The sequence below is a fragment of the Oenanthe melanoleuca genome, chromosome 19 (assembly GCF_029582105.1).
Source record: "Oenanthe melanoleuca isolate GR-GAL-2019-014 chromosome 19, OMel1.0, whole genome shotgun sequence".
NCBI classification, from domain to species: domain Eukaryota; kingdom Metazoa; phylum Chordata; class Aves; order Passeriformes; family Muscicapidae; genus Oenanthe; species Oenanthe melanoleuca.
The window spans coordinates 5,568,495-5,591,517 of record NC_079352.1 but is presented as its reverse complement, the minus strand read 5'-3'; the positions used below and the strand labels follow the sequence as shown (position 1 = coordinate 5,591,517).

Genomic DNA, 23,023 nt, shown 5'->3' with positions numbered 1-23,023 from the left:
AAATTTCCTGAGGAACAGGATTGCTCCTGCAATCACAGGGTCACGAAAAGTCAATTACATATTAATTATTTTTATGGTGATAAAGTTAAGGAAAACTCCTCCAAACTGGAAGTTCTGTGGAAATTGCTTTTCCTGCCTTCTTTTGTGATTGGTGAAAACCACTTTTCCTTGGCAGGCCCCCAAACTGCAGTTTTGACATGAGGTTTCAAGAGTTTCTCTCTGTGGTAGAAATTTTCATGTCTTAAAATGCTTGAGCAGGAAATTGGGATTGTTTCCAGTTAGTGTCACTGTGAGTGTAGTACAGTCTCCAAATGAGAAGCCTGGAGGTTCCCTGGGGGGCAGGGGGGGTTTCCAGGCTCAAAAGAGGAGCAGAAAGAGCTTTTGTAAGCAAGTAGTGTATTTACACCCTATAAAACATCTGCTTGCTTTCAGCTGGGAAATGAGAGATGTTCTTCAATCACTAGAGCAGTTCATAAACCAGTTTTTTGTTTTTGAGTTTGTATTTAATACTTCTTCAACTCCACTTGTGTGTTTTTCATTGCACAGCTCTGAAGGATCAGGATGTCAGGATTTCACAGAGGTGCTTGGCTTCTCTGAGACTGTGAATTAGCAACATTACAGAGTCACTTCTTTCTTCCCTCAGGACTTTTTAACAGGCACATAATGTGGCTGTTCTGCTGCCATTCCTATTGGAAAATGTAGAATTTGCCTTTCCAAAGGGTTGAGCAGTGAAGTTTCTGCAGAAGTCAACATGGCCTGTGAGTGCTTGGAACTTCTGAAAATCAGGCCTTGAGTGACAAGATCAGAGCAGTATCAAATATAAACATTAACAACAGAATTCAATCTGTAAAGTTTTTAATTGTCTGGGAGATATTTCCAAAACTTCCAACACTTTCTATCTAGCACTAACTGGTATAAAGTGTGTGTATTGTTTTCAAATAATCTATTTTTGTATAAGTAAATGTCAGATTCTTTGACATCTGTGAGACTTTGCTGTTCCCTGTCCCTCTTATGGTGAAACAAAGATTCATTCTATGATTGCAGCAAATTAGAGGGGAAATAAGGAGGGAGAAATGTCATTCATAGCAGGTATTTATGAAAGAGAATGTTTTTAAGTAATTCCCTCCAGTTTTGGAGCTCCTTAATGCACAGAACAATGTGCACAACTAGCTGGAATTCACTTACAAGTCTGCTGCCTCAATCTTCTGATTTCCTCTGACTTAAACTGCATGAGCAGGTGCAGAAAATTCCTGTCCTGTGAGGGAATCTTGTCAGGATATCACATTTCATTCTGGGTAAATGGAGTGGGAATGAGGCTTCTCTAAGAGCTGAGAAACCTGCTGGTTGCTCAGGGATCAGTCCTTTTTCTCCTTTAGGAACATGGGTGAGCACTTGGCACTTTTTCAGGGGTTGGAAGGTTTTGAGTGTGCCTGAAGAGCAGCTGCTGCTTCCTTGGGCTCGGCCAGGACAGAGGGCTGCCACAGGGCACGGGCTGGCTCTCATTCTGGCTCTCATTCCTTCCCGTGTCTCCCCCAGCACATCTGCTTGGACTGTAAGAAGAACTTTTGCACGTCCTGCTCGAACCAGCCCGAGGGGGGGCCCCTGCTCTGCCACCTCTGCCAGCGCTTCCGAGCCACGGCTTTTCAGCGCGAGGAGCTGATCAAGATGAAGGTGAAGGATCTCAGAGATTACCTGGCACTGCATGAGGTTTCCACAGAGTTCTGTCGGGAAAAGGAGGACCTGGTATTCCTGATCCTTGGCCAGCAGCCTGCAATTACCCGGGAAGATCAGATAAGAACGAACACATTTAACACCAGTGCCCGTGGACAGCAAGACTCTGTGAGTCACCCCCCAACCACCCTGGCCTCTCCTACCTCACACGATGAGTCCTCAGTGTCTGCAGATCCCATCTCAAGTTCAGAAGCTCAGGAACACCAACAGGTACAGTCTCTGGCCAGAACCATCTTTTGCAAACTCATTTATCTCTATTTTTGGATTGACTACTAGGCTCTTGCCTGTGACTTGCTGTCACTGAGTTTGATCATTATGTTCATTATGGAATTGAATTTGGTGGGCAGTGCTGGATAAATCAAGCATTCACTCTCAGAACATCATCACTGCTCTGGGATGTGTTTTCTCTGCTGCTCTGACACTTCCATGGCCACAAGATGCTCCTGTCACTGCTTCCTTTGGTACTTGCTGATGGCTTCTGGCACGTGTTTGTAGGTGTAATTAAACAGTTGATACTGTTCTTTAATTCCTTAATTCTTTAATGCCAGATAACAGGCACAGTCTAAAGCAGTTTTGGAGCTGGAACTGATCAGAGGTTTTTGGTGTCTCCTGCACTCAGATCAATAGAAGACAAACCCTGAGTCTGTTGCCAGGTCTTGGTTTATGATGAACCTGCAGTTCTGATGAACCTTGGCAGGGGCATTTGAGCTTAATTATTTTTTATTGACCTTGCTTTGTTTGTCATTCTGCTCTCTGCTAAGGGAAGTTTACTCAGTGTTTGACAGCTGCTCCTTGTCCTCTTACAAAGTTAATGGGTGTATTCAGTTCCCTGTGGGCCAGAGCTGTGAAAATGTGTGTACCTTCTGCTTCCTCAGCAGATATATCTAGTTAAAAAGAAGAGTTCTCCTGGGATAATGTTTTTTATAAATCATTAAAAGTCATTTTCATTCCCTGCTTTTCTGGATATTGCCATTCCAGTTTTTACCAGCTCTGCTGTCTTCCCTCACTACCCCATGATTTCAGCTTCTTGTCTCAACTTGCATGACATCCTGCTGCAGTTCAGGCTCTTTGATCTTGATTGTTATTCTTGGGCTTTGTAAATATTAACAAGTCCCCACTTGGATAAGTGGGTTGGTAACATTACAGTCTCTTTGTCAGTGGGAAAGCAGAAGCAGCAGTGGCTGCTGGGGGTGAGTCAGCTGAAATTACACTGCACATTTGATCAAGTGTTCAAAGCATCTGCCCAGTTTTTCTTCTGCAGCTCTGTCACTGCTGCTCCCTCACAGGTGTCTCCTGTTTGCCCACTGCAGACCCCACCTGAGGTGTTTGCCTGGTTACTGTGGAGATCTGAGCTGGGTTACAGGAGGGTTCTGCAGAGCCTTGCACTGAGACCTGACATCACACCACAGCACAGTGTGACCCTCAGGGAAGGACTGCTCATTTACACATACAAATTTGGTGTGTCTCCTCCTGATCCAGCCTGTTCTGTTCTGGGGCTTTAAAGGTTCAGCTTCAGCAAGTATTACTTGGTGTGACACAAAGGCTGCACAGGGAAAAGCCTCTGGGAGTGTGCCTGGCTTGTGCCTTGTCTTTCCAGAGGTCAGGGACTGCAGTGACATTACATTGGTTTCCCTGCAGAAACCCACAGCAGGTGAAAGCTTTATTTCCTCTTCCAGGCCAATGGTCATGTGCCTCCAAGCCCAGCCTATGGAACAGCAGCTGAGAATGCAGCAGAAGAAGCAGCAGCAGAGGATGAGACACAGGTTTGTGTGTCCTGGAATTGGATGGCTGGGAATCCCAGGGTTCCTGTGAATGGTAACTGAGACTGACCAAACCCAATCAACCCCTTCTGTGGCATCATCTTGTTGTCACATACAGAAAGAACTGGTGTCACTTGGACACCATAGCAGAAGTTATTTAGTTCTGTCTCGAGATTCGTGTTTCTCATAGATGAATTCAGAGCAGCCACTTCTCTGTACGTCCAAACCCGAACTCCTGCTAAGACACATGCTGAAAGTTGATTGAAATCATAGTTCAAGGTGTTGAGGGCAAGAATGATTGAATGGTTCCCTGTTTTCTCCTCCCAGTCTAGTGACTCTGAGGATAACCTGGTGCTGGGCAGGAAGGCCTCCCTGTCTGACCTGACCAGCATCGGGGACATCAACGCGCTCTCGGTGCGCCAGCTCAAGGAGATCCTCGCCCGCAACTTCGTCAACTACAAAGGCTGCTGTGAGAAGTGGGAGCTGCTGGAGAGGGTCACTCGCCTCTACAGGGAGAAGGACCTTCAACATCTAGGTAAGAAACTCAGCAAACATGTGCCTGTTGTCCAGGTTTAGCCTTTTTACAGACTGCTGTGCAAATAGAACTTACCTTGCATCTCTGGTGCAGCAAAGTGAGGAGGAAGCAGGGAGTGTTTGTACAGAGTGAAAGGAGCTGGACTCTGCTCACCACTCCTTGCTGTAGTTTGAGGAGAGAGTTCTGGGAGCCCTGCACGGCACAAGGGCTGTGCATCCTTCACCCTTGGTGCTGTGCACGCCCCTGACAGGTCCCACTGGTCCCACCTCACAGCAGCTGGTGGCTGGCTGTACACAGCTGGCTATGCTGAGCTCTTTTCTCTCAGCTGGTACCTGGCAAAGCCAGCAGGGAAATGCCCTGCCCAGGCAGGAAACTGCCACCAAAGAGCAGCTGGGACATTCAGGGCATGTGCTCAGGGCAGTGGCTCCCAGGGCTGCCCAGCTGTGGGTAGCTGGGATTTCACTCTCTTAGCACCAGTGTTCCTGCTGCACATGCTGGGCTGCACAGGGGCTGTGAGGGGACACAGGTGCACAGAGAATATATCTGGCTTGATTTTCCAGGTGCCAGTTTGCACTTCAAGGGTTTTTCTTAAAAAAGACACACATTTGTAAATTACTTACGGAGAAACTTTAACACTTGGATTTCATAGTTTCTCAGTGCTGTCCAAAGCAGAGTTGTTTTCTTAAATACTTCTCTCTAGGTTTTGCCTTCTGTGGATGATCCAAGATTTAAGACAGCAGCTTTGGGGCTATATTCTTTCATTATCTTGTGCTTTTGATGGAATGTATCCTTTTCTTTCACCCGTGTCTGTGTTCAGTCCCTTGGTGGTTGTGTAACAGCAGAGGAACTGGCACAAGGGGTTGCTGCAGGTGCAGTACTGGGAAGCCAAATTCTGTCTTAAAAATGGAGACATTCCCTTGGATCCTTTATCTCTGGGAAGCTTTAACTGTTCTGCAAGCTCTGTATAGGAGAAAGTTTCTTGTCAGTTGTTGAAGCTGTCCTGGTCAGAGCCCAGCCAGAGCCTCCCATGGTGATCAGCAAAAAGCAGCTTTGGTTTAGCAGCTCCCTCAAGGCTTTTAGCCCCTGCCTGGTAAAACTTCTCTCCCAGCTTTCCAGAGTCTCACCAAATCTCTCTTCTCTTGCAGTTTTGGACACTGACGATCAAACTGGTAAGTGAGATCCTTAATTAAGTTGTTTATTGGGAAAAATCCCCCAAGATCCAGTCCCACCAGCACTGCCAAGGCCACCCCTAAGCCATGTCCCCCAAATGCCACATCTACATGGCTTTTAAACACCTCCCCAGGGTTGTTTATGCCACCATTACCCTGAGAAGCCTCTTCCAGAGCTTGACAACCCTTTTGGAAATGGGTATCAGGAAAAATTTCTGTCTAAACGTCCCTGGCACAACTTGAGGTCATTTCCTCTTGTGCTGTTACTTGGGAAGAGACCCATGTTGCTTCATTTGCCTCATCACTGAGAATCTCAGTGGTATCTGATCCATCTCACAGAAATTACTGTGGAAAAGCTAAAAGTTCTGTTCCTTGCCAGCTGATGCAGCAGCCACGAGGGGAATTCCTTAGCAGACCTTGTCCCTCAGGGAATCCTTTCAGCAGAGCCAACTGGGATGACACCAACCCTCCCAGCTCCCTGTGTGTGACCCCTCCGTGCTCTCCTGTCCCCCAGGTGGTGCAGGGCCCCCCAGCAGCGAGGACAACCTGTGCAGGATCTGCATGGACGCTCCCACCGACTGCGTGCTGCTGGAGTGCGGGCACATGGTGACGTGCACCAAGTGCGGGAAGCGCATGAGCGAGTGCCCCATCTGCCGCCAGTACGTCATCAGGGCCGTGCACGTCTTCAGGACCTAGGGGGGCTCTGGCCTCAGGGTGCTGTGCCTTAAAGCCTCAGTGCTCTTAGGGAAAGGGCCACCATCCCTGCCAGTAGTTACCTTGGAGATTAGCATGGACCCCGCTGCGAGGGAGGGAAGAAGCCTGGGGAAAGCTGCTCTGCTCAAGCCATGCCCGACTCTGCTCGTCCCACGTCGTGCTTTACACCACAGTGCCTGGACTCCTTGGAGCTCATTGCCAGCAATCATCAGCCACCTCCATCCCAGAATGTGAGGACAGATGGATGCCCAACTTCCTGCCAGGACGATCAGCTCCAGAGGCTTTGTATTTTCCTCTGAATAATAAAAGTGAACTGGGGTCTCAAAAAGTGTCCTTTGTTTTGCTGCTCAGGCTATACCCAGCAACAGCTTGATTTTTTGAAGATTCAAATGTCACTGTGCTTGTTAATTTTACTTTTAATTTAATGTAAAATTGTTATGCTTGCAGGACAGGCAGACCACCCCTGCTTTCCCTAATTCCAGCTTAGTGCAATTGTGGAAAAATGTGTAATTTTATATCAAGGTTGTCTTTGTATTATTGAAAACTGTCAGGGAGGGAGGCGGGGAAGGCTCAGCCTTGCCCTGAGTGCTGGGCTTTTGTTTCTGTGCCACAGGGAGGTTTCTGGTTTGATTTTGTTGACTTTGACTTAAGAGCTCGTGCCAGAGGTGGGGCTCAAACTGAACTGCCCTCCCTTGCTGAGGGAGTTACCAGTCCAAGGCTTGAGCCTTCCCCAGGGTTTAGTGAGGAAAGCACAGAGCTGCAGAGTAGTGAGGACTCCACTGCTACACAATCATATTTAAGTACAGCTGACTTTCTCTTTTTTTAGAAGGGAATCATGGAAGACAGCCTTTGTCTCCCTTGCAGCCAAGAGGATTCTCCAGTGCAGATCAGCATTCCCACCTCCCCAGGGCTCAGTTTTACAGTTCTGTTACCTTCCATTGCTTATCAAAAGCAATTTTGTCCTTTCTGCTGGCAAGGGTGGGGAGAGGCTGTGGCTGATCCTGGCAGCTCTCCTGGGCACTGTGTTCAGCTGGAAGAGATTTGCTGGAGAGCTCTGGCAGTTCTTGCTAGAGATGATTGGAACTGGTGCATTTTCCTTGCTGCCCTAAACGTCCATCACTGTGGGCTTGTGGCCTCACTCCAGGGCAGCTGAGCCCCTGTGCAGCTTTCCTGGCTGCTCTGGGGAGGGGGTGGCTCTGTGCTCCAGCCTGGCTGCCAGCAGAGAATAACAAACCCAGAGGGACTCTGCAGTGAGGCCCCTCCCAGCTCCTGTGCAGTGGGAAATGTCAACAGCACATGGACCCTGCGAGTTCTGAACAGGGACAGCTCCAGGGGCTTTGCTCTGGGAGCTGCAGCCAAAACAGCTCCTGAGGTGAGAAATCCATGGCTCAGGAGGAGCAGGAGAGCCATGGATTTCTCATTGTGGTGGTCTCAGAACTCCAGAAAACTTCACTAACTCAGCAGTCTCAGTTCTACCTCTGCCCCAGGTCAGGCTGCTCTTTAATCTTTGATTTTAAGGTTGAACAGATCCAGATGAGAACAAACTGAACAAGTCAGTGCATCAGGACAGAAAAAAGGGCAGGTAAGAAGTGACTCTGCTCTGGAGAGGGCACAGGGACCTCCAAGAGCTGCAGGATCCACAAAGTGCAGAACAGCCTCATGTAGGAAATTCACTGTGAAAATTCATGTTGTCATATTTTTCAGTAACTCAGGGCTGGGGGAATTTAGCAGGAAGAAGATGATTCCCCTATGGATAGATGTACTTTTCCTTGTAGAGGGTAGGCTTATTTCCTACAGCAGTTTAACAAAGCTGCAGATCAATGCCTGACATTTTAGGGATGAGAAGATCCACCCACCCTGTGACTCCAAAATGTGCTTTGTGAAGGGAGGATTCTTCTTGTTTCCCTTGTAAAAATGGATTCTCTACTTATGGATATGAGTGAGTTGCTTTTAAAGGAAAATCAAAACCTGGAGGAAACTGATTAATGATCCAAAGGAATATAATGTTCTGAACTAATAAAGTAAATGGAAATATTTATGTGGTTTATGTACACTGTACATTGTTTAAAGATTTTAAAAGTTAATATTCTACTTGAAAGGGCATGTTATTCACTCTTAAATCCTCTGGTACTATGACAGTTAAACTTACTAGTTTTGGTACAGAAGTTTGGTTTATAATTTTATAATAAAGTTGAAATGTGATTTAGTTAACTTTGTTTCTGACTCTGTTACAAGCAGAGATCCTACAGCTACTGCTGAACCTCAGCCAAAAATTGGGATCCCAGGTGCTTACCTGTACACAAGAGGTGGAGGGAGGAAAAAATTACCTGACAACACAAATGGCACCACAGCCAAGAATCCTATGGAGCTGCTGGTCTGTTCTCCAGAAAACTGGAAAATAAGTCCTGACAGCAAAGGAGAAGCTGCTTCAGTTTTATTTATCTATAAAAATACCCAAACTTTAAAAACCCAAGGAGACTAAACCAGTACCCGGTTGGGGGCAGTGGTCTACAGTGTGGGATTCAGCAGTGACATTTCTGCAGAGAACTCCTGAAATTCACTCCCTAGGGTGGCTCTGGATCTCTGTAGCTACTCCTGGGGGCGTCTCCCGCCTCCCCTCCCGTTCCCGCCCCGAGGCAGCCCTGCCCGGCGCTAGCACGGCGCCACCAGCCGGCGCTTGCGGATGCACTCCCAGATCCAGCGGGGCGTGACGCGCACGGCGCCGGGGCTGTCCCCGCTGTCCCCGATGACGTGCGTGGCCGAGGCCGTGTCGAACTCTTCCACCAGGTCCCCGTCGAAGGCGATGAAGTAGCGGCGGATTCGGGCAAAGTCCTTCACGGAGGGCGCCAGGTACAGCTTCACCCCCGTGAAAATGTCCAGCAGCGGCTGCTGAGGGGAAGGAGAGGCAGAGCTCGGGCAAAACCTTCCTCGGAATGGAAATGAACAGACAACAGCGGCCTCAGGCTCCCCCACCCCGCCCTGGGGCTGCCTGGCCCCTGGCTCTACCTTCTTGCCATTGTCCTCCAGCTCGGATGCTTTTCTCTTCTCCCCTCGTTTCTCCTCGGATTTCTCAGGGGATCCAATGACTCCTTTGCTCTCTAAAAACAAAAATTTGGCTTTTGCATGTGCTCTGTCCCAGTAGTGGTTGTGTATTCATGTTGGGGGAAACAGTAAGAAGCAGAAGTGAAAAGTTTCCTCTCCTCTTTCTGGGCAATCCATCAATTACTGTTACTAGTGAGATACATTTTTCTACAGGAAATGGTGTGGGGCACCCTCCTGCCCCATTCCCAGGCTCTTGCTGCCATCTGCCCTCCACACTGTCAGCACTCTGTGCAACTGCTCAGCAATCTGCTTCATGTTCCAGCTCAGTTCACCTGGAAATCACCTACAGCCACGTGTCCCTTTATACTCAGGAATTCCATCCAAATCAAATCAAACACTGGCTCATGTCCAACAGTCTCTAACCAAAGGGCTGTGACCTGCAGAAATGGGAGCAGTGAGCACCAATCTGAACAGCATCATCAGAGCTGTTCCCATCCATCTTTTCCCAATCCCAGGACATCTCAGAGCTCTGCTACTCAGTTCATACTGAGCCAAACCAAGGATGTGAACAGCTGTGCCCATTATCCCTGAGATCCATGTGAAAGGTGGGATCATCAAACTCTGACACAAGGCAAGGACCCAGAGCCAGCCTGCCCCAGGCACAGAGGACACAGCCCCAGGCTCCTTCCTGAAAGCACCATCATCTTACCTTCTGCCTTCTGAGTTTTTGCAGGTGACTTGCTTGGGGGACTCGTAATACTGCTGTGAGGTGTGGAAGACCTGGAATTCCCATCATTCTCTCCACTGCTGCCAGCTGTGGACTCATCTTCCTCCCCAGCTGTAACACTGAAATCAGCCTTCTCCTTGGAGAGCTGGTACAGCTCCTGCCCAGCAGAAACAGCACTGATCATGCCTGGCACTGCACACGAGCTGTGATGCAGAGACTGCTCTTGTTTTCTCCCCCCTGAAGTGTTTGCTCAAAAGCTTTTTCTTCCTGCACCTCTCTGCAATCATTTTCCTGTCAACTCTGTCCCAGCTCCCTGCATCCCACCTCTCTCCTGAAGCCACACAGGGAGGAGCAAAAGCCACATCCACATCATCTGCTACAGAGCAAGAGCCTGATTCAGCAGGGCCTGAAGGATGAGCAGTGCCCAGTGTGGGAAGGGCCCATCTGCAGAGGGGTTTGTTCCTCCTCCTCCCCACAGGGATCCTGGCAGGCATCACTCCTGCTCTCCCTGGCACAAGCAGCCCTGGCAGCCCCACACTGCAGCACCTCCCTGAGCACAGAGCTCCCCACTGCCAGGGCTGGCACCAGGCTCCTTCCCCTCAGCACAGGAGGATGAGGGGTGGCTGCAGCCTGGGGGTCCCGAGAGCCCCTTAATTTCCAAATTATAATAATTTGGAGGGAGGGGGTTTACATTCTCCATTTCAAAGAGAAGCTTCTGCCTTTACTGGCAGACACCTGTCCTCCCAACCAGGACAGAGAAGAAACGGAAGGGGCCAGCACGGGCACAGGGGCTCTCAGTGCACACTCTGCTGTCCCTGGAGCCCAGCTGGTGGCAGGTGACCCACCTTGAGCTGCTGCAGGTTGGTGGCACTCTGCCAGTCCTTGTCGTGGCGGATGCGGGTGCAGCGCGGGAAGCGGATGGAGATGCCGTCGGCCGTGTGCGCCTCGGCCCGCGAGAACTCGGCCCCGGTGATCTCCCACACTGGGGCTTTCTGAACACAGCCAGGAAACCACGTCAGGCTGCTGTGCTGCCTCAGCAGCCAGCCCAAAGCCTCCCAGCACACCCATTCCCCACCCAGCACAGTGCCACGGACACAAACTGGCCACCTTCCTTAGAAAAGCCTTTTTCACTAAGCCAAAACCTTTTTACTAACAAAATGCCAATTTCTACCTTCTCCTTCAGGCATACAGAGCATACTGACACATTCCCTACAACAACAGCAACTTTTGGGTTGCAGTTGTGTTTCAACCCTTTTAAGTCAGATTTCTCATATCTCAAATTTAAAGTAAGCTCACTTCTGGAAGGGATTTAATGCACAAGAATATTTCCCAAAACTGCTGCAGGTGTGATTTCTTCATGAAGCTCTTAGCCTCAAATGCACCTGCAAGATTGAGAGATAAAAACTTGTGCTTAATTTCCCGTTCCAAGTATGAAGATTCATTTTGTAACAGAGACAACTTCTAAGCTGTCCTCCTAAAGGATTTATAGAAGATTGCAGAATAAGGGTTGGGAAATGTTAAATGATTATGAGAGCACTTACCTTTGGATCTGGGACAATGAAGTCTGGGTAGTAGATTTTGTTAATTTTTAGCCACCTTGGAATTTTACTAGGATCCTATTAATTAAAAGCACAAAATTAAAATCACTGACACTTATCACATATAAACCTAATTCTAGAATAGAAACTGCTGAAACAACCTAGAAGTAGATCAGCATCGAGGTTTTACATTGCCTTTGCATGGCTGGAACTTGCACTGATCTGCAGGCATTTCTCTTATCTAGAAAATCACAAATATTGCCTGAAGCACAGCCCTCCATTCCTGTCATTCTGTGTATGTAACTAGAACAGCTGCTCCAATTGTGATTCATGTAAAACTACCCATATTTTTTAAGATTCTACAGCCTTGATGCAAATAGCCTTCAGGATGTCAAGGTAATATTAAAATTCAATTGTTTATTTGTCCAGTCTTGAAAAGCAAGATGTCACTCACAGAAATCTTAACTCCAAGCCCAAGTTATGGAGCCACCAGACCAGAGTCTGACCCAGCACTTCCCTCCCACAGCCCCATCTAGTGACTGCCTTTGCCAATCACAACGTGCCCAAAAATCCAGATAAAAAATTGGTATCTTCCCAACAGAACTATGTCCTAGCAGGAAACAGATGGTGCCTGGCTTCCCACTCAGAGTCTGGGTACAGAGCCCAGGCAGTGCCTCCTCCAGGAGCTGGCTGCTCTGACACCTCACTTGTGTCAAGTGCTTGATGTGCTTTAACTCTGAGTCACTCCTGGCAGGGCACTTCCACCCCGCAGTGAAGCAGCACCTCAAGGGCAGCTGAGCTCTTTGCTGGGCATCCCTTGGCTCCCCTCTCTCACCTTGCTGATCTTCACCATGTCCAGCTCTGTCTGCAGACGTGCCAGGGTGGCGTCGTCGTGGCCACCAGAGCACTTGGTCACCGTGCACCACTTCTCACTCTTGGGGTCGTAGCAGCCCATGAGGAAGATGGACATCATCCCACCTGCACAGGGACACCAGGGGTCACACCCTCCACAGGACAAGCCACAGCTTTTCAGAGCCCAAACCCTTCTGTATCTTTGGCTGTCCAAGGAGTCTGGGCTTGTGATGGTTGCAGGGCCGCTCACAAAGCTGAACCAGAGCCTCTGCACTGTGCAACAACCCAGCCCAACTCCTCCAGCTCTGCTGTGCCACCCAACCCACAGCAAAGCCACAGCAAGGACAAGATGGGCTGCAGCAGGTAATCCCTGCTCCAGCCTCCCTCACTCTGCAGGCCTGGAACAGGGAAACCTCGGCAGTTCCTTGAACAGACAGATCTCTGCCTGAAGCCAGCTGCAGACCTACCTTTACTGCCCTGTCCATAGAAAGCCCCCAGAACCACCAGGTCAGCTGTGTCAGCCATTGCCCCCTCGTTGAGATAATCCTTCTTCACCTTCAGCCAGTGGCGCTTCCCTGGTTCGTAATTCCCCTGTGCAAAGGAAGGCAGAGCCCCCTCAGACACCCCCTCCTCAGACAGCCTGGCCTCCACCCTGCTCAGCAGGAGGAGCAGCATGAGAGGAACCCAGAGATGTTTCCAGAATGCTCAGAGTGTGACTCTGTCTCAGAGCTGGCTCTGTCCATTGTCACTCCCAAATTCCCAGCTCACAGCAGTACAGAGTGAATGGGAACTTGCCTTTAAATCTTTCAGCACCAGCCCTTCCAGCCCCTCCCGGATGACTCGGGTGATCATGTCTGCCAGATCTGAAGCTTTCTGCCAAGGAGAGGGATCATGGTTAGATCAGGACTGTAAAAAGCACAGGGGTCTTCAGGCTTTTCATTTGGAGCAGTGGTGCACTAAACCCAAAGCACCTGCAGAGGGAGGAACAGGCAATTTCATAATACTTTCCCAAGGAGAACCCTGTACATGTTCTCTTTGCTGCACACCCAGTGACTAAGCTGGGAACATGTGTCCAGAACAGAAGGTTTGTCTGGTTAAAAATACCCCTCAGGTGTGGCTGCCCCCCTGGCTGTGTCCCAGTATGTCCCATGTCAAATCTGCTCAGCCAGCATTCCCAGCTTCCTTCTCCATCCAGCTGCCTTGGGACCTATGAACCTTCTCCTCCCACCAAAGCCAAGGTGCCACAGAAATCAGCAGCAATGGGGAAAAATAAGGGGACATCAGGCTTCTGCATAATAAAAATCCAAGCATGCTGCTGCCTAAATGCAGATTTTAGCAGCCAGAATGTCTCAGGGCTGTGTGACACTTGAAGTTTGGGATATAGCACAGTCTAGCTCCCTTCAATCACAGCTCTGCACTGCACAGCACAGACTGACAACAGAATTTAACTCCTCCTAACAGGGTCAAAATGACAATCACTAGAAAACCATTAACAAGCCAGAAAACCTGAGGTGTGCAAGTTAAGATTATACTGAAGGGAGCTGAGGGCCAGGAAAAGATGGGAATCCAGTGTTGACTCAAGAAGTCTTGCACACAGAGCAGAAGGAGAACCATTTTGCCAGGTGCATTTGCAGAGTTAATCATAAAAAAAGCCAAGTGGAGGAGCAGGGTTAGGGGTGGAAGGGCACACTGGACTCACTGTGACATGTTTCATCTCTGAGAACAGGATCCTGTTGGGGATCTCCACCATGTTGTCGTGGAGGAACTTGCGCCGTTCACACAGGGGCCTAGAGCAGGGCAGGGACAGTGAGGGACAGGCAGCAATCCCAACAGCAACACTGAAAAAAGCTCTTAAAGCCATTAATGATTCATCCTAGGCAGTTCCAGAGAGGACAACTAGTTGTTGCTTTCCTCCAGAAGTGATAAAATGGAAATTCCAGTGCTAGCAGTGTGTTTAGAGGATGTAAAATGAGCAGCTGGGATGCAGCTAATCCCAGTATTGGAGAGCAAGAGGAGCTCCACAGGGAAACTCCTTGGCACAGCAGGTCCCTCCCACACTGCCCTGATCTCCCCAGTGTGACAGCCCAGCTGAACTGGTCTGTCTGCATTAGTGGCTTTTCCAGGCAGCTCATGCTGGGAAAGCAGCCCAGGACTCTCCCCTGCACACACACCTGTCCATCAGGCTGACATTGTTGAAGTAGATGCAGTCAAACACAAACAGGCAAACATTGGCATCCTGGAAAGCAGCTTTCTGAAATACAATTAACAGAATTCTGCAGTCACAGCACACAGTTTTAGCATAGTAATAAAAGGATGGATTTTTATCTATTTTTTATCTATTTAATATTTTAGGTATGATAAGCTCATGCTGCTTCTAAAAGAAGCATTCTGAGAATTAAGATTTACAATTAATGTGTCCAAGCACAAGCTTAGAAGATAAAAAATGTTCATTTCCTAGGAATGGGAAATAATGCTAAAAATATTAATGGCTTTGGGCAATGCAACATCTGTCACTACTGTTGCAAAAAATCCACCACATTTCCACAGACAGCAGATTAATGGCTACTTTTAACTTAAGCACTTATAGTTTAATTTTCATTTTCCTGTCCTCTCCTTCACCCCTATTCAGTCTAGACACAAGCACTACATAACACTTATATGGAATAATCACTGCATCCCTGTGCCCTCCCAGGCTGCCACACACTGCTCAAGCCATGAGAAACAATGACAGAATTGCAAGATTTTCCAAATATTTTTTTAGTATTATTGTAATATTAATTCAGAATTATTATTTTAATATTAATATCTTAAGTTCTGTTAATGTCCTGCCAGTGATCAATAGGTTAATATCAAATCTACTGTACTAGAGCAGTAGTATTTCAATATCAGCCTTCTCAATATTACTTTTTTTCCCAGGTGCTCTAACAAGTACCAGAGCTCTGAAATTATCCTGTGATAACAGATTGTGTTTAAATCAGCAGAGTAACAGCCTCCAAACACACACAAAAAAATTATTTCTTTTTTTTTTTTTACCTTGTGCACACCAAGAGTCCCAAAAGGAAGTGGCTTGCCAGTTTTATTATCAATCAGGAGAACTTCTGAATCCAGGATCATACTCTGCCCACCAGGGAAAGCCTGGGGGATGAAATCCTTAAAATGGGCTACCTTGGGAAAAGAAAAAAAAGAAGAATAACTGGCTGAAGAGAGGGATTCACTCCAATGCAGGTGTTTTTTCCACAAGTATCTGAGGCACATGTGGCACATCTGCACTTCTATGGTACCCACAGCAGTCTACAAATAGATAAATGAGGCTTTAATAAACAGAACAGAATCACCCAAGTGGCACCAAGGCTCCCAAAATGCACTGCACAGAGAGGATTCTATAGCACGCAGATGAAATTTAATTTCAAGCTCTTAATGTGCACCAGAATGAAATGATGACAGTTTTAAGTGCTGCTTTTCCACATTCTACACATCTATATAAATTAGGAGTAAGTCTACAAGAGCAGGAATCCGCCTTGCCTGTAGAAGGAGTCTATTGGGAATGCAGAGGAGCTGGCACAAGGGGGGGCAGTGGCCAGGTGCTTACTTTGTGGGGGAGCACAGGTTTGAGGCTCCTGCTGAAGTAGCTGAAGTGATCCCCGTTCTTGTGCACCTGCACGCGCTCGCCGTCGTACTTGATCTCGGCGTACATCCCGTTGGGACACTTCTTCATGGCGTACTCGATGGACTTGCAGGCCTCAGCCTGGGGGACAGGGACAAACACTCAGGTGGCACATGGAAAATAAAGCTTCTCTTACCCAAGGGCATGAATGAGCTAAAATGAATCCCCTTGTAGAGCTTTTTTGTCCAAATCTCTGTTAGCGAGTCCAAGTTTTCCTTAATTATTCACTTACTTAGAACCATCTGCATATGCCCAGATAATTACAGCTTTTCAGTGCTTATCCCCTCCAAATGCTTTAAAATGTGCACTGTGCCTTCTGTAGGAGTGTGCTCAGCCCAGAAGTAAATATTTAACTCTGCTTTGTTCACACAAAAAGCCAGACTTATTTAAATCTCTAATCCACTGGAAAGCTTACACTATTTCCAGAGAAAGGATCAACTTCTGCAATGACAGCAAACAAAAGAACTGAGAGCAAGGTTTTAGCTTAGCAGTGGCACTGAAGGTGCAGGTACTGAGTATATTTAATACCTGGCCTGGTGGTAGGAGATGCTTTCTAAACTGGCATTAAACAACACTGGGACTTGCACGCTGCACAGGCACTGCTCTGGCTCCTGCCCCTCCCACCTGGGGGTCTCTGCTCTGATCCTGGCTGCCAGCAGGGGACCCAACCTACCAGCATGGGCTGCACTGGGGTCATGAGTGAGGCCTGCACACTCAGGGTCTTCTTCAGCCCTGGCACCTTCTCAGACTCCTGCTGGTTCTGCAGCACTCGCTCCACCACGTCCTGCAGGTTCCTGGAGGCCTTGAAGGCCTCGTAGGCATTGGGATCCAGAGCATCCAGCCTGCATTGAGAGAGAGGGAACACTGATCAGCCTCAGGTCTGCTGCTGCTGCCTCAGGAAATGGGCATTTCTGGGCTCCTGTCACTTACACGTGCTTTGCTCCAGCATTCATTTTCAAGTCATGCTTAATTAGCCTGATGATACACTTCAGGTCATTGCCTGTACACCTGGAAAAGAGAAAATTCAGCAAAGGTGTGAACTCAACTTGCCAGCTGAAAAGAAACTCATCCAGGTCTCTTTAAAAAAAGGCAAAAACTTCTCCCTTTGCAGAGGGTTTAAACAAAACTGAGGACACATGTTAATAGTGACACCTCAGAGACACAAGGGAATATCCAAAAGGCTTTCCAGCATCTTTATGCTAACATTAACTCTGCTTCAGTGTTGATGAACCTTCCAAAATTTACTTAATTAATGCATCAAGAGAAATTGATTGGAAAATCCTCAGCCTCAGATCAGCACAAACTGAGCCAGACCAAGAATCTTAGCCTAAATTATTTGAAGGCTTTCCCCAACATACTTAAGGATAGAAATTTAATTAACAGCTAAACAATTTTAGGGTTTTATTGCAAATCACTTGTTTGATTGACATGTCCTGACAGGCAGGGACAAAGTTCTCTCATTTATGGCATGAACAAGAGCCAAAAATGCTGTCAAGGTGTCTCAATCACACCACAACAGCAGCTTACAGATGCTAATTAAGCTCAGTCTCAGTGGCTCATGATTAATTTTTCACCTATTCCAGCTTGTAGAGAACCACTGCAGTGTTTGGGCAAACCTTCAGAGGCTGATTCCTTCCCTTACCTGCGACTGATCTGCTGCAGGACACTCTGCTGGTCATCCTCCTTGGTGAGCTTGGAGAGCTGGATGAGGAATTCATCCACCTCCTGGAGGGTCAGCACGCTCTTGGCTGCTGGAGGACACGTCTTGCTGTGCTCGAAGAAGATCCGTACGGTCTCGGAAACATCTCCCTGTCTCCAAAAACAAAACCAGGGTGTGGATGAGAGGCATGGCCAGAGAATGGGGGTGCCACTGGGGATTCTGTGTGGCTCCAGTGAGGATAAAGGACAGCAGTGATGCTGCGATTGTTGCATGAAGAAATTGGAATCAAACACTTAAGGAAGCTGCCATGACACATAAAGGTGCTCAGCTGTTTAATTTGCCAAGAAAGGTAATTAAGAGTACCAGCATCATCTCATGGCTCTACTTTTCACAGCTGCAGCACAAACCCTTTATTTCGTCAGGATGAATCCACTTGTAAATGCAAGGATGTGGGACAGGCTGGTGATGTCACTAGAAGGCAGTACACAGCAAGACAATGAACAGAAGTGAAAGAATTACCTTTATTTTCTAATTCACCCCTTTTCTGCACCTTGCAGTGAATCAGAGGGCACACAGTCAATCACCAGCTCCTGTGCACAGGGACTCAATGCACAACTGAGCACTTGCAATTGTAGCAGCTTAATTGTATCAACCAACTGCAGCTGCCAGTGACAGCTCTGTTAATTGAATCCCAGGTTTTGATATGTGATGGTACAAAAAGAATAATATAAACCAGTTCTGTAGGAATGTGCCAGACAAAGGAGTTTAGACAAACAGATGCAGCCCATCTTGCCTAGATAATTTTAGTCTTGCTTTCTAAAGCTTTGCCAGGTGAATTCTTATTCTGCTTTCTGTTCAAACATGATTTTCTACAGGTTCCAGATGGCAGAAAATGTTAAGAAAACTGCTAAAGCCAAGGAAAACCAAAATAAATCATCAGCTCCTATTCTAACAGTTGAGCTAAGGAGTAAAAAACCTAAACCATTACAGAATTTCCATAAGCAAAGGGCTGAGCAGCAGAAATTAAGAGAGAGCTGCCGTGTGCACTCACCTGCTCCAGGTCCCGGACCATTTCTTCCTGGTTGCAGTTAAAAATTCTGCTGAACAGCTTTACAATCTGCTTATCATTCAAGTTGTAAACTATTTTAATGACACCTGGTAACAGCATCTTAATGGTCAGGTATACATCACCATGAAAACCATCTGGGGAAACAGAAAAAAATAAAAAAAGCACATTACATCTGTGAGGATTTATTTTCATGTCCAGGCTCTGGTTGGTTGTGTCTATTTGCATAACCCTGGGGATAAAACCCACAGTTGGGGCTAGGGGAAACAGCCACAATTTGTATCTAAATCTGATCTCAGCACTAAATTTGGCACCTACAACACCTGAGTGAGACATTTTTGTCTGAATTTGCTATTTAAAGAGTTCACTTTTCAAGCTCAGAAATCACCACAGCACCAGGCTGGGACCACAGAACAATCAGATTTTAATGTTACCTTTCCTTCTGAGATCAGACTTTGAAGCTGAGAGGGCTGAGAATTGCAGGCTGGAGCCATACCTCCTGCAGATCCCTTCCTGAGGAAGTCCTGGATGATCTGAGTTTTCACATTGTAGCTGGGTTTCTCAGCCACCATGGCACAGAGCTTGCGGAATTCGCGCAGCAGGCAGTCCTTGTGTTTGGGGTCACACCTGGCTGCAGACAGGCTGGGCTGCTGGACTGAGTTTGCAGGGGCATCTTCTGAATTCTTTGGCTTGGCTGCATCAAACACATCACAAGTTGTTTTTATAACAACATGGAGTTAATGTTGAGATTACCTCTGCCTGGCAAGCTGGGAACAATCCCAGTGTGCTGGCAAAGCTTCAGAGCTAAAATTTATGACTTATATAAAAAACTTCCAACTATTTTTACCCTTCACATTACACCAGAATTTCCTAGATCTTAATTCTACCAGAAAAATATGACTAAACCATAGTGAAAATTAATTTCTCCTTCCAGGTGCTGCTGTTCTATTTATTTTTTCTACTTTATAAGCTTTTGCCTTTCACAGCAAGATGTTTCCCTAAGGTAATTTCTAAAATGGAGGAATATGTCCCCATTCCTTTTGCCTCCTAACACAATCCCCTATAGGAGTGTAAGAGTCCATCTAAGAGCCTCTCGTTTGTTCTGCCCAACGACCCTTGCCTGAGGCCTAAAGAACTGTAGTTTAAAGGCGCTGGCCAGGGAAGAGAAGAATGCCAAGTGACTGTTCCCAGGTGGTGCCCATCCCAACCAGGGCGGGTCTGCTCCCTCAGGTGTGAGAACAATGGACTGGTCACGGTGTGTTGCTCCTACGCAGGCTACTTGCTGCAGGACTGATCACAAGGACTGATGGTGTGCCTGGAGCTTGCCATGGTGCACTGCTCCTACGCAGGCCACTTGCACAGCGTCCTGTTTCCACCTGCTTCTTTGAGCAACCATCTCCACATACAATAGTCCATAAATCTTCCCCCCTTTTGGCCAGTCGCCCGACGCCTTGGAAAAGACTATAAAACATACCTTCAAACTAAAGACCCCTGAGATCTCCCCGGACGGCAACGGACCTCGGCTGCTTCCACGAAGATCGTCTGCCCGTCTTGGTAGCTATAATCCCAACACCCTTTCTCTCTCTCTCTCTCTCTGTCTCTGTCTCTCTCTCTGTCCCTCTATCGCATTCTGTTGGCACTAAATAAAAGTGCATCTTTTGCAAAAGTAAACTGGTTTTGTCCCCTGTTGTGTCTTTTGCGCTTTGAGATCCCTAAAAGAACCTATCAGGACTCCGCATGTGGTGTGGACCCTGACAAGGAGGTGACGTCTGGCTGTGTTGTGGCTCTGGGCAGTCTGGAGCTCCAGGTGGGTGTCAGGTCAGTCAGAGCTCACACATGGACTGTCCTGTTGGCAGCAGCTCCTCAGGACAAGTTTTCCTTTCCATGAATACAACTGAGAATCCCTCAGTGTGTTTTTCCATATTTTGAGCTCCACATGGGATAACTTCACCCTATGCTCTCAATTTGACAGGAATGAATCAATGGATGCAGGGAGATGGAGTCAGCCTGACAATGTGGGTCACAGCAGAACCTTTGTTTCCTTGGGAAATCTGGAAATTCAAGAATCTTTCAAGATATTCTTTCAACTGACAGCCTTTGACAAACCAGAATCAAAAACCCCTAAATCTACTACAGATAAAAACCTACTGATCTGAGCCAAGCTAAAACACCTCTTGATGTTGAGATTAAAAGAAACTCTTTTCCCAGAACCAGTTTCTTAATTCTTACCAATGAATCCAGAGAATTTCTTTGGTGGATCTTTTGTGGTCAGCTGTCCTGTGGCAGTGAGTTTTGCCTGCACTATCACCTTTTTCTTCGGGGTACCTCCAGTCTTGGCATTGGCTTCTGGAAAGCAGAAAGGTTCAAAGAGGCAGTCAGGAATAATCTCATACATCCCTCACCATATTATGTAGCTTACAAAGCAAAAAGTCTTAAAAGAAATGGGAATTGGAGGAGAAAAAAACCTGAATGTTTTTCAGAAAACAGAAGTTAGAAGAATACGTAATTTATTAAAGATTACAGAAAAAGGTGGAAATGGAAAATAACTGATGGTTATAACTCATGCCCACAAATTAAACCACCTAGGCCTTGTCCACAATCAGCTGTGACAAATAAATCAAGGAGTATTACTGTAAAAATGACCATTTCTTCCCTTTCCTATAGGGCTGAGACAGCACCACACACTTCCTTCCTAAGCCACACAAATAAATACATGAGGATTTCAGGGCAAAGGCACAGCTGGGTGACAACCTCCAGCAAAACTTGGAAGTAAGGAGAAAAGTGACCCCACCTGAGATGTGCTTGTTGATTATTTCTTTGTCCTCATCCTGCAGCTCTTCCCACCCCTCCAAGTCTGTGATGTCTTCGATTTTCTTGGTGGTGGCCCGGGCCTTGTCCAGCTTCTCAAAGATGCACTTGACATGGTACCACTCCTTCATGTCCCCTCCGGACTCGGTGAAAGGATTGGGAACGATCTTCCCAATGCGCACCATCCCCTTCACGATCTTCTCCTTGCACTTCTTGCAGCCCGCGGTGCCTCGCTTGGCATAGTCCACACAGTAGCGCTGCTCTGCCATGTCCTCTGCAGCCGTGCAGGCCGAGCGCAGCCAGCTGCCCAAAAGCAGGGAGAGAGGAAAAGGGCCGGCAGCACGGCGCTGCTTTGGGGACGGCAGGGAGACAGGCTGGAGCAGCAGCTGGCACCAGCAAGCGGGGCTGAGTCCGGCAGAGCAGGACAGCGCTCTGGGCACGGGGAGCTGCGGGCGAGGGCAGGACAGCGCAGTGCCCCTGCCGAGAGCGCGGGCAGCGTGTGACAGCGCCCTGCCGCCCGTGGGCATCCAGTTCGTGCAGAGAGCGCTGCGAGAGACAGAGCGGACACTGAGCACCCTCTGCCCGCCGGGACCCCCTCAGCGGGCCCAGCCCTCAGCCCCCGGCCCGGCACCCGCTTCGCAGCGGCCTCCATGGCCCCCGCCCCGCTGCCCCACAGCCCGGCCCCTCACAGCCCCCTCCCCGCTGCCCCACAGCGCGGCCCCTCACAGCCCCCTCCCCGCCGCCCCACAGCCCGGCCCCTCACAGCCCTGTCCTCGCTCCCAGGCCTTCTCCCGTCCCTTCTGCCCCAGCCTCGTCCCGAGGCCGCTTTCCCGCCCTACCCGCCCCGGCCCAACCACCGGCCGCTCTCCGCCGCTCACCGAGCTCCTCACGGTGCCGCCATCCCGCTCCGTCCGGGCCCCCGGGACCCCCCCAGCCCCTCAGGCCGGGGCCGCCGCCTCAGCCGCCAGCGGGACACGAGCGCGCCCGCGCGGCTTCCGTAGGGCCGCACGCGCGCGCCGCGCCAGGCCCCGCCCCTTCCGGCACCAACACCCGCCAGGGGCTCGGGCATGCCCAGGCCGCGCCCCCTCGGCCCGTCTCGCCCCGCCCCCAGCACGCGCCGGGAGCGTTTTCCCGCCTCGGGCGCGGCTGAGGCGGCCCCGGGACGGCGCCTGAGGGGAGGGCGAGCCCGGGCCCTGAGGCGGCACCGGGACTCCCGGGGCCAGGGCGGGTCCGAGCCCTGAGGCGGCACTAGGTGCCCTAGGGTGACGCAGTTGCCAGGGTGGGTCCATGCCCTGAGGCTGCACCGGGTCCCTGCTCTGAGGCCGTGGAGGATCAGTGCCTTAGGGCGGCACTGGGACCGGGAGCTGAGGTGGCACCGGGCCCGGAGTCTGTGCCCTAGGGCGGCACCGGGACAGCGCCTGGGGCAGTGGAGGGTTTATACCCTGCGGTAGCAGCTGGTCTGAATCCTCAGGCAATGGGGGCTCTGCATCCTGAGGCGATGGAGGGGCTCTGCCCTCAGCGGTGCCAGCTCCGTGCCCTGAGGTGATGGCTGTCCCCACCACACGGGTGACACAGGGCACCCTGTGTGTCCCTCCCTGAGGTGATGGTGTATTCCTGACCTCCCAAAGTTGGCTTTTCCAGAGCACTACAGCAAGCTGGGGCAGGTGTGGGGGGATGCCCTATTCCTGGCTGCACCACACTGGCTCGCTGAGAGTGCAGTGCTGCACTGACACAGCTTTGAGGTGCTGTTGGACCAG

The 23,023-nt window shown here is 49.0% G+C and overlaps 2 protein-coding genes across 8 annotated transcripts in view; one reads left to right on the top strand and one right to left on the bottom strand.

Annotated features, from left to right (window-relative positions):
* Nucleotides 1–8,120, top strand: part of RFFL (ring finger and FYVE like domain containing E3 ubiquitin protein ligase) — a 28,632-nt gene extending 20,512 nt beyond the window's left edge. For all 6 annotated transcript variants that reach the window (XM_056506320.1, XM_056506321.1, XM_056506322.1 and 3 more), the window contains 5 exons: nt 1,537–1,941; nt 3,408–3,494; nt 3,819–4,026; nt 5,172–5,195; nt 5,710–8,120. In XM_056506320.1, coding sequence (XP_056362295.1) covers nt 1,537–1,941; nt 3,408–3,494; nt 3,819–4,026; nt 5,172–5,195; nt 5,710–5,891 — 906 coding nt within the window. In that variant the 3' untranslated portion in view covers nt 5,892–8,120. The remainder of the gene's footprint in view (nt 1–1,536; nt 1,942–3,407; nt 3,495–3,818; nt 4,027–5,171; nt 5,196–5,709) is intronic.
* A 206-nt stretch (nt 8,121–8,326) lies between these two features.
* LIG3 (DNA ligase 3) lies at nt 8,327–22,286 on the bottom strand. Of its 2 annotated transcripts, none has more exons than XM_056506317.1 (20): nt 22,145–22,286; nt 21,250–21,812; nt 20,688–20,804; nt 18,955–19,152; nt 18,444–18,595; nt 17,375–17,541; nt 16,663–16,740; nt 16,406–16,574; nt 15,658–15,813; nt 15,102–15,233; nt 14,240–14,319; nt 13,768–13,855; nt 12,864–12,941; nt 12,536–12,659; nt 12,052–12,194; nt 11,220–11,294; nt 10,524–10,670; nt 9,661–9,835; nt 8,916–9,007; nt 8,327–8,798 (listed from the first exon to the last, which is right to left on the bottom strand). In XM_056506317.1, exons 2-20 carry the CDS (start codon nt 21,791–21,793, stop codon nt 8,562–8,564), a joined length of 2,952 nt encoding a protein of 983 aa, XP_056362292.1. In that variant the 5' UTR covers nt 21,794–21,812; nt 22,145–22,286; the 3' UTR covers nt 8,327–8,561. The 2 variants fall into 2 exon arrangements, with proteins under 2 accessions (XP_056362292.1, XP_056362293.1); XM_056506318.1 differs by having other exon boundaries at nt 8,327–8,795; nt 22,145–22,280.
* Between the last annotated feature and the right edge of the window lie 737 nt (nt 22,287–23,023).

Excerpts from the sequence above, each read along its gene's own strand:
- LIG3 (XM_056506317.1), bottom strand. The coding sequence starts at position 21,793 with ATGCCCACGGGCGGCAGGGCGCTGTCACACGCTGCCCGCGCTCTCGGC. Across the intron at positions 14,320-15,101 it reads GGACTCTTGGTGTGCACAAG|AAAGCTGCTTTCCAGGATGC; the intron begins GTAAAAAAAAAA and ends ATTGTATTTCAG. Across the intron at positions 13,856-14,239 it reads AATGTCAGCCTGATGGACAG|GCCCCTGTGTGAACGGCGCA; the intron begins GTGTGTGTGCAG and ends GCCCTGCTCTAG.